This window comes from Salvia hispanica, chromosome 6 (genome assembly GCF_029641045.1).
Source record: "Salvia hispanica isolate PSC_SH4W2 chromosome 6, Shi_PSC_v1, whole genome shotgun sequence".
Taxonomy (NCBI): Eukaryota; Viridiplantae; Streptophyta; class Magnoliopsida; order Lamiales; family Lamiaceae; genus Salvia; species Salvia hispanica.
Window position 1 is genome coordinate 41,847,358 of NC_142697.1, and position 14,998 is coordinate 41,862,355.

Consider the following 14,998-nt stretch of genomic DNA (forward strand, 5'->3'; position numbering starts at 1 on the left):
TTTAACGATTATCCAGGCTACGATTTCGGCAACCTAACTATTGAACTTGGGAAGGTGAAGACGAAGTCGGGGGTAGTGGCAGCGTTGGGCGGAGTCCAACGTAGAGAATGCGATAAGGGGGAAATGCAAAACACTGTTGCCCCACATTTCCCACGATTCAATAACACAACAAAACAATGTTTGACATGTAGCTTTACACAAGCCAAGAGTATAATATGGGGCTTCGATTTATCAGCTACTCTTCTACCAAATGTTTGTGTAACACTCTTTTCCAAAAAGAGTATTTAATTTTAACCTAATTAAAGATGCCAAATATGGCATGCGATCTTGGTTTTCATTAAAAAACCATCTTCGAGAATGAGGAAGGAGAAGGAAATTGCTCCGTGGATATTGGAAGATTTTGTTTACATGTGACATTTTTGTCTATTGACTATATTCACCAACATGCATCAATTAAAGGATACTTGATTCATACTAGTATTAAATTCATTGGATGAAAACATTGTTGGCCTTGAAAATCTGATTGAGAATCATGAGTTTAGGTAGGTCACTTGTTACATTATGAACCTCTCATTTGTCCATTTTATCTCAAACCATTCTTTATGGGAGCAAACTTACACCTATAAAATGTTAAATAAAATACTTTAAAATTGTGTAAAATCAAGGAAAAAAATTGTGTAAATGTGATTCATATAAAAAAATATGAGTTCTAAAATTAAATTATTAAAATAAAAGAGAAAATATAATTTTAATATAAATGATTGAAATCAATTAATACGTAGGAGAGAGAAAAGAAATAGGGGATAGAGTGACAAAAAATTGCATACTATCATCCCAAATAATAATAGACTAATTTTCACAAAGGAATTAAAAAAAATTACTCATTCCATTTGATAATAGAAATTCTATTTGACTATTTTCGTCCACATGCACATAGAAGTCTCATTACCTTAATTTTTAAATATATTTTTTAATATAGAGATAGAATATATAGGGAGTGTAGTAGGAGTATTATTTATTAGAATTGTGTCCGGAGGTGCCCGCAGTTCCGATTTTGGAAATTGCCGAACCGGAACCGAACTGCGAGGATGTTTCGCGATTACGGTTTCGGTTCCAAAACTGTCGGTTTTTCGGCGAAGTTTTACGGTTTTTCATGGTTCCAAATCGTCGTTTTTCAGCGATTTTTTGCAGTTCCCGCTCGGTTTTACGAATTTTCGGCGTTTTTTCGCGGTTATGGTTTGGAACCGCCCAAACCGGATGTTCCGACATGATTTCGCTTCAAAAATTTTCAAACCGAACCACGATTCTAAAATCGATGATATCGATTCGGGTAAATTCTCTCGATTCCGGTTTCGCGGTTAACCACCGAAACCGTAATCTTTGGGCACCTCTAATTATGTCGAACAAAGGATAACCAAAACAAAATACTCATTACATGAGCCTATGGGATTGTTAAAGGCTAATGGTCTTTAGTTCGAATCTATGGTGTCTTTACTTCTAAATTTATAGTACTTTATTTGATTTATTTATAAAAAAAAATAAAAATCAAATACTCAGCTCCAAAAACAGTAGACTTTTATTAACCACCGAAAACGGCAATCGACAATCCCCAAATCACCGAGAAACCCTAGAATTCCGATAAACCCCAATCGACGGTTGCTTAGCAGCGATGTCGACATCGGCGCAGCCGCAGTTCCGGTACACGCAGACGCCGTCAAAGGTTCTCCACCTCCGGAATCTTCCATGGGAGTGCATCGAAGAGGAGCTCATCGAGCTCTGCAAACCCTTTGGCAAGATTGTCAACACCAAGTGCAACGTCGGGGCAAATCGGAACCAAGCCTTTGTCGAATTCGTATGCTCTTTTTCCTAATTTGTTTGGATTTTATTGGATCATATGCCTTCATTTTATGCTTTTCGAGGGGTGCCTGACATAATTTTTTCTACGCGGATTAAGAGAATAATTTGATATGCAGAAGATCGAATTTCCATAGAAATGATTCGATAGAATGCACTGATTAAGAGGGAATCCGATTTATACTTGAGTTTTGATCTAGTAATAGTTTTAATGGGAAAATGAGCTGCAAAGCCTTGAGTTTTTTGTATTAAATAAATTTCTATTTGCATTGGATATGAAAAATAGGTGCAAGGATTGGGTGACTTGTATTAGTATGTGGTGACAGCTAAAGATGAAAGTCATAATACTTTATCAATATTGATGTCATCGTCTTCTACTCCATAAGGGAAAAAGTAAAATATAGTCAATTTAGTAGCTCAGACAGTACAAGGATTCTTATAGTGGGGAGGATTTGTTATTATCTTAATTTAAGAACTATCATTAATTGATTTTTGTGAACAACCTATTGACATAAATTTATGAAAGGAAAGAAAAGAAGAAGATGAAGCTAAACATAACATATAATGGCTTCTTTTTAGTGTTTCAGCCTGGTAATACCTGTGTGTGTTTGTGACTGTATTTAGATGCATGAAATACAATTCTAAGAAGTTAATTGGTGATCCTATAACTGATCACCTATTACATGCTCTCTTGTAAAATATAGTTCTTACAGTAAATTGAATTTATTACATTCATGAGGAAAACACGGTGAGGAAGAATGGATTTATCCAAAAATTGTTTTGGTTTTATATGCAACTGTGAATTCTTCTCACGAACTCTGGCATTTTCAATTTGAAGCTCTTTATTGATGATTATCTTCCATATATCCTTTTTTTGCAGTCCGATCTTAACCAGGCCATTAATATGGTTACATACTATGCATCGTCTTCAGAGCCTGCACAGATCCGTGGGAAGACTGTGTATATACAGTACTCGAACAGACACGAAATTGTTAATAACAAGAGCCCCGGAGATGTGCCGGGAAATGTTTTGCTAGTTACCATTGAGGGCGTTGAAGCTGGTGATGTCAGCATCGATGTCATTCACTTGGTAATGCCTTTTTAACTATGTAAAGAGGATCATAATGAATTGTGTCTCTATCATATCCAGTGAAAATGAGTTTCAAGACACTGGGTCAGTTGAATTGGTCGACTCTGTAGCATTAAATATTTAAGTAATCATATTTTAATTAATGAATGCCTTTATGGTCTTTTATATATATTGTATGAACCTAAAGCTAGATGCTGGACTATGGAATTTCTGTAGTTGGTCCTTTCGATCTCTGTAAGTAGTTGTGCATTTCTTCCTTATGCCATTTGTTATATGGCTACAATCTCTTGAGCTGCCTAACAGTCAATATTGGCTTCAATTCTGTTCCACATTATCTAGACATTTTGGTCAGGTTGTGATTGTGGTTTTAGACCTTGAGCATCTAACAAACTTCTTATGGTAGCCTATGTCTGAGAAAGTTCAAATATTGATATCATTTAAGTTAACTTCTCAAAAAGTAGTGTTTATGCTTTCAATTTTGACGAGACCAAATTAAATCACAGATGGTCCTTTTTTGAGTATGTTGTTGGAGATCATCTGGATATATTGTCATGTGACTGCTTTGTAAGGCCTATCTTCTCACAGTTTTACAGGTGTTTTTCTGCTCTTATATCCTCTTAGATGATGTTCCTCCTATTGCATCATTTTTTATTGAGACTGGGTGCTCGCTTGCTTCTTTCCCGGTGTTTCTAAGTTTCTAACTCTATTTCTTTGTGGTCTTCTGACTTTGGAGTTTAATCATTTCAGGTATTCTCGGCTTTTGGTTTTGTCCACAAAATTGCTACATTTGAAAAGGCTGCTGGTTTTCAGGTGAAGTTCCGAGAAAGCATCTGAAAATCTATGCTAATTGAATATCCTGGCTAACATTTTGCTATGCTGCTGAATCTCGACAGGCTTTAATTCAGTATAGTGATATTCAGACTGCATCTACAGCAAGGGATTCATTAGATGGAAGAAGCATACCCAGGTATGAAGCGTAACAATTCAGTGCTATCATTTCCTCTTCTAACCATTGTTTTCTACTCTGGACATGATTTTGTGAAATGAATCTTTCAGTCTTTTCACTTACCTTTTTTACTGCCAAAATTTCAGATACCTTCTTCCAAGTCATGTAAATGAGTGTTATTTACGCATATCGTACTCTGCTCACACAGATTTGAATATTAAGTTTCAATCTCATCGAAGCAGGTATATTAATGTCACTGTTCACATATTTATTTGTTGTGCATTTTTGTTTATTGCATAATTGTTGTGTGTAACTATTTTTCCTGTCCCTGAAAGTATTTGAAAAAAAATCTGGTATCTCTAAATGATTTCTTTTTCATTTAGGGTCTAGTGATGCTCAGCAACTATGACACAGATCTGTGTTTTCATGGCTTCGTAGTAATATTCTCCATCTTATGATTCCTTTCTTTCTCGATTTTTGTTTGAGTTCCATAATGAGGACTTACACAACTTTACTTCTCAGATTAAGGACAAATGCATTATACTATCATATTATTTGGTCTTAGTGCAAGATGAAATTGTCACAGGTGTTCCTTACTTGAATTTATCAACAGAGAATCTCTCTGTAAACTTTCTAAATGATTTATACAATCTAGTTACTTGAAAACAGGCGTACAGTTTATGTTTTTTACTTACTCTTGTAAACAGTATTTGTACCGGTTAATTTCCGTGATTTTATGTATATATAAGTCAATCTCGGTTCTCATGTCAGTTGTCACCAATACTTTATAAACTGTAACTCTAATCTGAAATTTGTGGCTGTGATTCTTCTGGTAAATAAGTTGACTTCAAATTTGACAATGATAGCCTAAATTTTTTGTCTTTTAATATGCTCTATTTGATCTGTGATCTGTTTCATTACGAATATGGCGCGGACCCTGTTTAACATGCTTTTATTATCCTTTATTGAACTCACAGAGATTATACAAATCCTCATCTTCCTGTAAATCCGACTGCCATGGATGGTTTACATCAGGTTCATTCCTAACTTAAAACATAATTTTGCCAGCTCTAATTTTGGACACATATTAACGATGTTGTTATCCAGCCCGTTGTAGGCCCTGATGGGAAGAAAAAAGAATTTGAGAGTAACGTGCTACTTGCTTCTATTGAGAATATGCAGTATGCTGTCACAGTGGATGTTCTGAATACAGTAATGATTTGCTTATTTGTTATTTTATTTAGTTGCACATTTGATGAGGCATGGTTTCATCTAACCGTGGCTATTTTGCATCAGGTATTCTCTGCTTTTGGGACTGTCCAGAAGATTGCAATTTTTGAGAAGAATGGGGGAACGCAGGCACTGATTCAGTATCCTGGTAAGTTACTTGTAAAATGCTTGTCCTCAAGATCCAGTCTTCCAGTTAATGGACAACTGGGTGTTTTAAAAAAAGTCGGACATTAAAGATGTATTCTCAAATAGTCATGATGGTATTAGTTTGTGCCTGCCTCTTTTAGTAATTCAAAAATCTGCTTGCTCAGGCCAGCTTCCCAATGTGCATTCTACCGTAAATGGAATTGTTTTGCTGTATCTTCCTTCCTTCCTTACTTCCTTCTCTGTAAATAGAATTGTTTTTCTGTATCTAGGACGTTTCAAACTTAATGAGTTATTGAGTTTTAGGTGTTTGTTAATGCTTTTCATGTCCATTTAGTGGATTTGGGTGCACAAACTGATCTATTTAATTGTAATTTCCACTGCAGACATTGCGATTGCAGCTGTTGCAAAAGATGCTTTAGAAGGTCATTGCATATATGATGGTGGCTATTGTAAGCTTCATCTATCATACTCTCGTCATACTGATCTCAATGTGAAGGTATAAAGTGAGCTTCAGAGTTAAAGAATCAATGATGACACTAATTCAAGGGCTTGTTTATGACCGATTAATGTTGTTGACTAAAGAAAGAACTTGCATTCTTGGTTTATGTTTCTTGGCACATATATCCTTTATGTCGATGCCTCTTTTTTTTATTGAACATGTATGCATGTTGCAGGCATACAGCGACAAAAGTAGAGATTACACCATCCCGATGCAGCAGGCTACCGGATGGCAAAACCCTCCAGCCGCTCCAGCAGTTGGCTACACTTCCGGTGGCGTACAACAGGTTCATGCTCAGGCAGCGCCATCGTCATCATGGTTCCCTACCATGCCAGCCGGCGTACAAACCTACATGTCGTCTCCCAGCTCATTTCCTGGTCAAGCATATGGTGCAGCCCCTCCTCCTGCTTATGCAGCCGCAGCTATTCCACCTTTCAGCTCGCCAAATGCTCATCCTCCCCCCGGAGCTCCCCAGACCGGAGGCTCCGTGCCCTTGCATCAGCCGAACGGCCCTCCGGGTGGATCTCCTCATCCTAGTCAATCCCCATACTACGGTTCATGAGATGTACCTTACTCGTTCAATTAATTTTTTATGTAGAAAAAAGTAAAAAAAAAAAATCTGAAGTTGCTCGGACAACGACTGTTACAGATTCCGTTGTAAGTTTCATCAGAAGTATCAACTACAGCAGGATAAATTCTTGTCGGTGATCCCCCTCTTGTCACTCTATATCCATTCTTGCTGTGTTAATATTGTATTCGAATTTGTTTTCATCCTTTGGATCTCTCCGATCACGGTGAGTGTTTCTGAACTCGGGGTGAGCTGTGGAACGGGCATGAATTGAAAGCTCGTCGAACCCAATGGGTCCACTCAAGGAAACATGAACTTTTATTACACAGCGTGGTGGTGTTTCTTGTGGGACTTGGACTGTTGCATTTATAATATGAAATCAATTCAAGAGCATGGAAATATAGTTCTGGTATGCATATTCACTTCTGCCAGCAACCCACCTTAGTTTCTTTCTGAGCTCATTTTATTGCAGAGAATCATTAAATGAGTTGGTTTATTTGACTATGAATGGTTTATCCATCTGGATGAAAAAAATGAAATCAGTGACAGATTGGGAAGTGGAGAGATTCCCATTTGCTATTATTATTGCGGTTTAGCCTTTGTCAACCAAGCACATGTGCTTTTCACTTTCTTTAAAGGACATTACACTCGGAATATAGAGGTGGATTCAGTTATTCTTCTCCTAATTGCAACATTAAATAATGCTTATCTGGTTGTCGTTAATCTGTGTGTGAGAAACTAACATATTTCAATTTCAATTTCATTTTCTTCTATAATTGTTATGTAAAAAAAGAAGACAATGTCTAGGAATTGATTAAGTTTCGTTTTAATTATTCTGGTTGAATATCCAACTTGAGTATTAATTTTGGGGTTCAAGCAACATCTGTGAAAGCTGAAGGGATCTTGATTTGTCGCCTATGGTAGGTAGTTGGGATCTTTAATTTCAGGTCCATGCTTTATCACAACTGTTAAAAAAACAAAAGGGAAAATGTAGAAATAGTACTAGTAATTCATTATCAAGAACTATATTTATGTGGCAACAGCTATTAAAGAAGTGTCCATGAATGCTGGTTGGTATCCCAACCAAATCTATATTGGGCCTAATTATTTTGGACCGGATCTACAAATAGGTCTTACCGACCCGGAAGTTTAGGCTTAGGTTTGGTATAATCAAGCAAAGCACATAGAAATAGTCAATCAAAATTAGCGGAGCGGATCACCTGCTCTAAAATGGTGCACCAGTGTGGAGTAGGAAATGGTGCACCATTTTAGATTAGGTGATCCGCTCCGCAAAATTAGTCCTCAAATAAAGGTTCTTGAAATTCAAGCAAAGCCCAATTTCTCCGTGAACTTCTCAAAAGTTCTAATTTCGCAAACTTGAATTATGTATAATCTACAACGTGACAATGATTAATATGAAGTCTCTTCCATAAGTAACTACAAAGCCCAAAAATCCAAAAAGTGTCACATAATATCAAATTCACGAGCACTAATAATTGGGAATGAATTAAAAAGTTAAGATAATGAGAGAACCTAATCATGTGGAGCTTTGCTTTATGTCAAACTCTGCAACCTCAAAACAGTATAAAATTTAATGCCCACAAGAAAAATCCCAAGGCATTGTACATTCATATTTGAACTAATGAAATCATAGTCCAGTCTACCACGCATTTATAAACGACCACTGCTCTTGTCTGCTCATGACCCCATCCGCATGTGACACTCTCTCTCTACAAGGATAACCATATTAATAACCTCATCTCTTATCCCATGTTTTTCTCCCTAAATAAACCATCACATTTCAATCAAACCCTAGTTGCTCGAAAGGGACATATCACCATCAAGCTAGAAATAAAAAATACGGGGTGCATAGTGATCGGTAAAAATCAGTGCCTGACAATTTTTGACGTGACATGAACACGAACAAAAGCTTTAAATTTTACCCTCTTTGTGCACTTATTGGGTAATGGGCATGTGTTGGATTTGCATAACCCATCAATAACTCGTAGAGTTGAAATTAGGATATCATCTTCTTACTTTTCATTATATGTTATCGTGTCTTTATTGTGTCATCGGGTTCGTGTTTTGTCAATGCAAATCGAATCATGTTTCGAATGAGTTCGTGTCATGTGCAGGCCATGTTAAGGTTTGAATGTAACAGATTGGAATCGTGTTCGGGTTTAGATTTATTAATAGGTCGTATTCAAATTTGACCTACGCAGATTGAGTTGTTATTAGGTCGATCCTATAACAATTCAACCAACGCCAAAATAGTGAATTTGTGAATCATGTTGCACGTAAACTAGTGAATTCTCGTTTGGAAAGTCATTAACTTTGTTGGAGCACAGCTGTTTGCTTGCCCTGCTTGTGCATTTTAGCCTTTAATTTTATGTCAATCAATTCATAAACACCCTTCTAAAGAAAGTCGTGTCTTGTCAAAACGTGAGAGTTATGTGTTTTAATAGTGCTCTATCTTTGGGTTGTAAAGTTACATATCATGAAGAAATCAAGAATAGGAAAACTCTCTCGGAATTCAATTCTTCTTTTCTTTTCCACTCTATCCTATAAAAAAAAGAATTCCAACAATGTATTAGTATGACACTACTATTGAACAAAAAAGGTTAAATTTATTTCCTTTTTATAAAGTTTCAATCTTAAATGGAGAAGAGAAGTGTTTGCTATCCATTTCAAGATAGACAAAAAATCATCCACGTTTCGTATGTACATGATCTCATGGGTCGATTTAACTAAAGTTTTTTCACCTCCTGACAAAAAAACAAAGCATTAATTTCTCAAAAATTAAGGAAATTAAACAAACTTTTCATTGTGAATTTGGATGGCCCTATACCATTGATGAAACTTATCCCACGTCTTCTTCATTGTTTCCCAATCCCCTCTATTTATTCACTTTAATTTGCTCACTCCCTCACAACTCCCTCAACAATCATGCTCAAAATCTACAGTAAATCATTTCTCCCCTCTCTCTTTGAAATTAATTTCCATATCTTTAATGCTAAAAAGGGACATTTCTGTTTTGCTTCAGGAAAAAAAATGGCTACTTTCACAATTTTGTTGATGGGATTTCTGTCATGCTCAAGTACTGCCTATGCCTACTACGGAGGTTGGATTAATGCCCATGCCACTTTCTATGGAGGAGGGGATGCTTCTGGAACAATGGGTATGTAACAAAATTTAATTTATTACTAGTACATAAGTCCACTTGTTGAATTTTGATAATTTGAGTTGATTTGGTCTCAATTAAAAAGGTGGGGCTTGTGGCTATGGCAACCTATATAGCACGGGCTATGGCACTAACACTGCAGCATTGAGCACTGCTCTTTTCGATAACGGCTTGAGCTGCGGTGCGTGCTTTCAGCTCGTTTGCGCTAACGATAAGTCGTGCCTCCGTGGCTCCATAGTCGTGACAGCCACTAACTTCTGCCCACCGGGAGGGTGCTGCGACCCTCCCCTACACCACTTCGATCTCTCCCAGCCCGTCTTCCTCCACATCGCCAAGTACAGGGCCGGCATTGTGCCCGTCCTCTATCGAAGGTGCGACAGCTCCACCCCAACTTTGTTTCATTTAATTGTACAGTAATAGTTTTAATTTAATGTGGCACGTGAAAATGTCATAGTGGTCCCTCACTAGCCCAATTTTGAAATTGTACAATAATACAATTATGTAACTATTTGTTGATTTGTGACAACACAGGGTGCCTTGCCAGAGGCGGGGTGGAATTAGGTTCACAATCAACGGCCACTCGTATTTCAATCTCGTATTAGTGACGAACGTGGGAGGGTCGGGCGATGTTCACTCGGTTTACATCAAAGGATCGAGAACCGCATGGCAGCCCATGTCGAGAAATTGGGGCCAAAACTGGCAGAGCAACTCTTACCTCAACGGGCAAAGCTTGTCGTTCAAGGTCACCACGGGCGATGGCCGGAGCCTCGTGTCTTACAATATTGCGGGGCCGGGCTGGTCGTTCGGTCAGACATATTCCGGCGCCCAATTTCGCTAGGAATTGATCGATCACCGACCGCATGATTTGGCTCGACTTATAATTTACTAATATATCTAGGCTTTTTGGGAGAAAAAAAATTATAGACATTGCAAAATCGAGTATACTTTTAAAGGCCTGTTTTGAAGTGGCCAAGTCCTAATGTGTGGAAGTTCATGCATTTGTGTGTGTAGAAGTAAAGAAATTACTTTGATTATAATAATCTCTGTAATAGTTATTTTTCCTTTCTACAATGTGTGTGGCTGAATCCTAGAACAATCTCTGATTACGAATGAGATTGTCTGAAAAATATTATGTACAATGGGTTGAGAATTATGTATAAGAAATAATGTTTTGTTTATTTGCTTATTCAGTAAATTAAGGCGTATGTTGTTATTGTCACCTAATCATTATCTTTTTGTGCCCATTTTTTCACACTACTTGTCTCATTATTTAAGGAATTGAGTTCGTTAATTGATGTGGAACAATTAACAGAGTTTGCAGAAGAGTTGTAGAATTGTTTGTATTGTTGTTATCCAAGAATTTTCCTTTTTCAGAAATTAGTTACACACAACAGAAGCCAAAAAACACACACATATTATATATACTCACATGCACGAGTACAAACTATACATCACTAATTAAAGGATTCAACCTTTGTTATCCTAGATTTGAACAATGTAATAACGCAATAAAAAAAAACCACCAATGAAATTTATGTGAACAACTCTTAACATCTTTAGATAGCTCAGTGAAAATTTCAAAATAAAAAGAACCACCAACATAGAAGGGTAAAGCTGAAATAATATAATATAAGATTGCACAATTTAATAGTTTGAATAGATGTAGTATTTGTTCCTTAATCCTCATATTCTTATTGTAATCAAGGAAGCATAGTTTTGCAATTTAGTCACCCATATAATAGTATGATCCAGTAGCCTTCTGCTCCCGATCCTCGGTCGAGCCATGTTTGTTATATCGATGCAGCGAACTTGTGGGGTCCCTTCTGAGTGTGATATCCAGGTGCTACACATTCAAAAAATGGGTAAACCATAATCATATATACAAGATTTAAAAAAAAAAAATAGATGTGAGGTGAGCTTACGGATAAGAAGAGGTTCATTCCGGTCAAAAGCGATTGAGGTGAATTGGCAACACAATCAATGGATGGCTTTCCCTCGTACACAATCACCCTATCAGCAAGATATGTTGCCATGGTGAAATCATGCTCCACAACGATTGCAGTCTTCCTCACATGACGTATGAAATTCTTTATGACATTTGAAGCAACAATACGAGTCTCTGAGTCGAGATATGTACTTGGCTCATCTATCAGATATACATCAGCTGGCTGTGTAAATTAGAACACCATGCTAATTAGCAATACTATTGATTGATTTCTAAGTTTTGTAATTTGAACCAAATAAAAAAACATGAGCTGACCTTTCCAAGACAGAGAGTGAGAGAAAGCTTCTGCAATTCTCCAGTAGAAAGGTACCCAACATCTTTATTCACAAATTTTTGAATCGATAGAGGTTCGAACACATTGCATAAGAAATGAGGATTCCTGAATGCATCGGGAATATTTGCACGCAACAACATTTTTACGCTAATCTCATACTCAGGTTTAATACTATCAATCCTCTGTGGCTTGTAAGAGCAATTGAACTTGGGAATTTCCAGCATATCAGAATCAGGCTTTAAAAGACCAGCCTAACATAAACATTTCATTGTTGAGATTAATAAAAGCAAACAAACTAGTAGGAGTATATATTCAACAAATTAAATGTACGTACGAGCATATGTAGGAAGGTCGTCTTTCCTGTCCCATTTTGTCCGAGCATCACAAGAATTTGCGAATCAGTGAATTCACCCTCCTCAACCTTGAGCCTGAAGTTTCCCCGAGTCAAAGTCATGGTTGGATACTTGTATGCAACACTTTGTCGTGCAGCCACAAAACTCTGCAAGAGAAATTTTAATTATGGATGGGAATTAACTACTTACTAAGTAGTAGGAGTAACAGCTTACCTTGAGAGGTTTATATCTAATCATAAGATTTTGGGTTGGCACAAATCCAGCCAGGAAAATATTAATTCCTTCTGTAACAGAGAATGGAAGAGTAACTAGGCCATGCACCCCAGGTCTCCCATGAATGCAGCATATCGAGTCCGACAAATATTCAAGCACACTAAGATCATTCTCTACCACAATCACATACCTGAAAACAAATTAATTAAAGATGATGAAGATGATAATTGATAAGTAGTACTCCTACTCAATTTTTTTTTAAAAAAACATAAAATAATTACTTACTTATCAGGCCTCACCAAGGATCTGACAATTTGGGCAGCTTTGAGTCTTTGTTTAACATCAAGAAAAGTGGAAAGCTCATCAAAACAAAAGATATCTACCTTCTTTAGAGCAGCAAAAGCTATTGCAACCCTCTGAAGCTCTCCACAGGATAAATCTTCCATATTACGGTCCATAAGCTCAGTCAAATCAAGTTCTTGTATCATATCTCTTGCATTATCTTCTGCCACACAAATAAGTTTCCCAACATTGCCTTGAACAACTCTAGGGATGTTACACACGTGCTGGGGCTTGCAGCTTCCCTGACAATTTTATAATTTAATTAATTAATTAATTAATTGGTACTATTTGATATGCAATTGAATTTTAAAATAAAACTATGAAACCTTCAAATTTTCTACAAGAAAACGGATGAAGTAATCGTGCAGCTCAGATCCTTTAAAATAAGCCAAAATTTCTTGCCAGTCAGGAGGATCCTGCAAAAGAAAGTTACATTAAAATTCATGTAATTGAACTCAAATTGAAATTCATAGGTAAAGAAAGTTACTACATTAAAGCGTCCCAAGTTAGGTTTGAGGCTTCCACACAAAAGTTTAAGTAAAATTGATTTTCCAATGCCATTATTTCCCACAAGGCCCAAAATTTGGCCAGCTCTTGGTATAGGTAAACTGTGAAAAATGTTGGATAAGTTAGATGGCAAGATACACAGTTTCTTATCAAACTGATATTCCACAAACAAACCTTTTTAATTGAAAGGATTTAGGCCCAAAACAATGGATTGTATCCTTGATACGCGGGTGTTTTTCATGATCAGACATCTCCCCTCTCTATTCAACTTCCTAACAATTAATATGAATTTTAATATTATACTATATACTAGTAGTACTCCGTAGTATTTGAATTGATTTTCATTACATCAAATTATATGTCATTAATAATTATATATTTTAGTAATGCTATATAGCATCATATTACTATATAATATTTGAATTAGTTCATACTATTTCAAATTCACTATAGATTCACTACATAAGACAGAAATTAATTAATTTTGATCTTTATTAATACACAATCTAGGAAAATTGACATTGTATCACTAACATTAATAAATAGATTATATATTAATTAAGATATATTCCATCTCTTGAACAAATATATAATTTTTTAATTTAATTTATGGAAGCTAAATACTATTGAATATAGTATATCACAAAATTTGATATAATTAATAACGCTAAATTTTAGTATTACTATATTATGAATTTTAAAGTTTTAATTGAATGAGTACACAATTTAGATATTTTTTTAATAACACTAAATTTTGATATTATTATACTGCATAAAATTGATTTTTATTCCACAAAAATCAACACCAATCTATTCTTAGACCATTTCCACCGTAAAGAGGTAAATTAAGAACGCATATGCATATATTCAAAATTGAAGAAGATATAAACTTTCAAATACTCTTTTCATTGTTGAATAAACTATTATGATAAACTATTATGAATAAAAAGTAAATATGGTAGTTATTTTTTTCCTCTATATTTACCTCTCCAATGGAGATGTTCTTATTAAGTACTAATGACGCTAAATTTCATATAAGACTAATGTTAATTTATGTTAACAAAATAAGTAACAGTTATTTAGAGAAAAAGACAAATGTGAAACAACCTCTTCTAACAACTTTTGTTTTCCTCAAATGAATAATTACCCAATAAAATAATCGAACCAACCACAATTCATATGTGTTTTACTACTATCTGTTAAAATCTTTTGAATAAATAATACGAATAGATTTTAATTTTAAGCCAAACATTATAAGCTAATGTGTAAGTTATAATGCAAAGATAATTAAGAGCAACTTAATATTAACATTTGCAAATAAAAACAATTTTCCATATACATAATTAGTATACAATAAACTAATGTTAAAATGATAGGAAAAAAAAATATTGAAATATTATTAGTGGAAAATAATGTTCAACTCATTAGAGAAAAACAGGAGTAATTATTTTCATGGAATGGATATGTTTATTTATAATTTTTAAATGAAAATTATTTTCAGTATAACAATACATTAGTAGATTTATTATATTTTCTCAGCTTTACTAATAAGTAATTTTAGTGCATTTTCGTCTGATTGTTTAAAATATAATATTAGCTACAATAACAAAAAATTGAGTTTACCTACATGCATGACTATGTACACATAAATATTTAAAAATAATTAGTACTCTGTATTTAATTTAGTGAGTCCCATTATATGCAAATCCACTCTTTATTGCAAAACCAGAAAATAAAGATCCTCTTTAATCATATGATTCATATAATTCCAATACCATATGCAAAACAT

At 35.3% G+C, this 14,998-nt stretch overlaps 3 protein-coding genes across 3 annotated transcripts; 2 read left to right on the plus strand and 1 right to left on the minus strand.

Annotated features, from left to right (window-relative positions):
- Positions 1 to 1,553: 1,553 nt before the first annotated feature.
- Positions 1,554 to 6,537, plus strand: PTB1 (polypyrimidine tract-binding protein 1). The gene is made up of 10 exons (XM_048103863.2): positions 1,554 to 1,852; positions 2,735 to 2,944; positions 3,692 to 3,754; positions 3,838 to 3,911; positions 4,037 to 4,132; positions 4,868 to 4,925; positions 4,998 to 5,102; positions 5,187 to 5,268; positions 5,651 to 5,763; positions 5,942 to 6,537. The coding sequence occupies exons 1-10, from the start codon at positions 1,670 to 1,672 to the stop codon at positions 6,326 to 6,328; spliced, it is 1,371 nt and encodes a 456-aa protein (XP_047959820.1). The 5' UTR covers positions 1,554 to 1,669; the 3' UTR covers positions 6,329 to 6,537.
- Positions 6,538 to 9,145: 2,608 nt separating this feature from the next.
- On the plus strand, positions 9,146 to 10,693 carry EXPA5 (expansin A5). Its single transcript, XM_048103865.2, has 4 exons — positions 9,146 to 9,296; positions 9,378 to 9,512; positions 9,601 to 9,886; positions 10,047 to 10,693. The coding sequence occupies exons 1-4, from the start codon at positions 9,281 to 9,283 to the stop codon at positions 10,351 to 10,353; spliced, it is 744 nt and encodes a 247-aa protein (XP_047959822.1). The 5' UTR covers positions 9,146 to 9,280; the 3' UTR covers positions 10,354 to 10,693.
- Positions 10,694 to 11,045: 352 nt separating this feature from the next.
- On the minus strand, positions 11,046 to 13,140 carry LOC125206872 (ABC transporter E family member 2-like). Its single transcript, XM_048106086.2, has 7 exons — positions 13,029 to 13,140; positions 12,646 to 12,944; positions 12,361 to 12,550; positions 12,129 to 12,293; positions 11,776 to 12,045; positions 11,438 to 11,683; positions 11,046 to 11,358 (listed from the first exon to the last, which is right to left on the minus strand). Exons 2-7 carry the CDS (start codon positions 12,846 to 12,848, stop codon positions 11,239 to 11,241), a joined length of 1,194 nt encoding a protein of 397 aa, XP_047962043.2. The 5' UTR covers positions 12,849 to 12,944; positions 13,029 to 13,140; the 3' UTR covers positions 11,046 to 11,238.
- Positions 13,141 to 14,998: the final 1,858 nt, after the last annotated feature.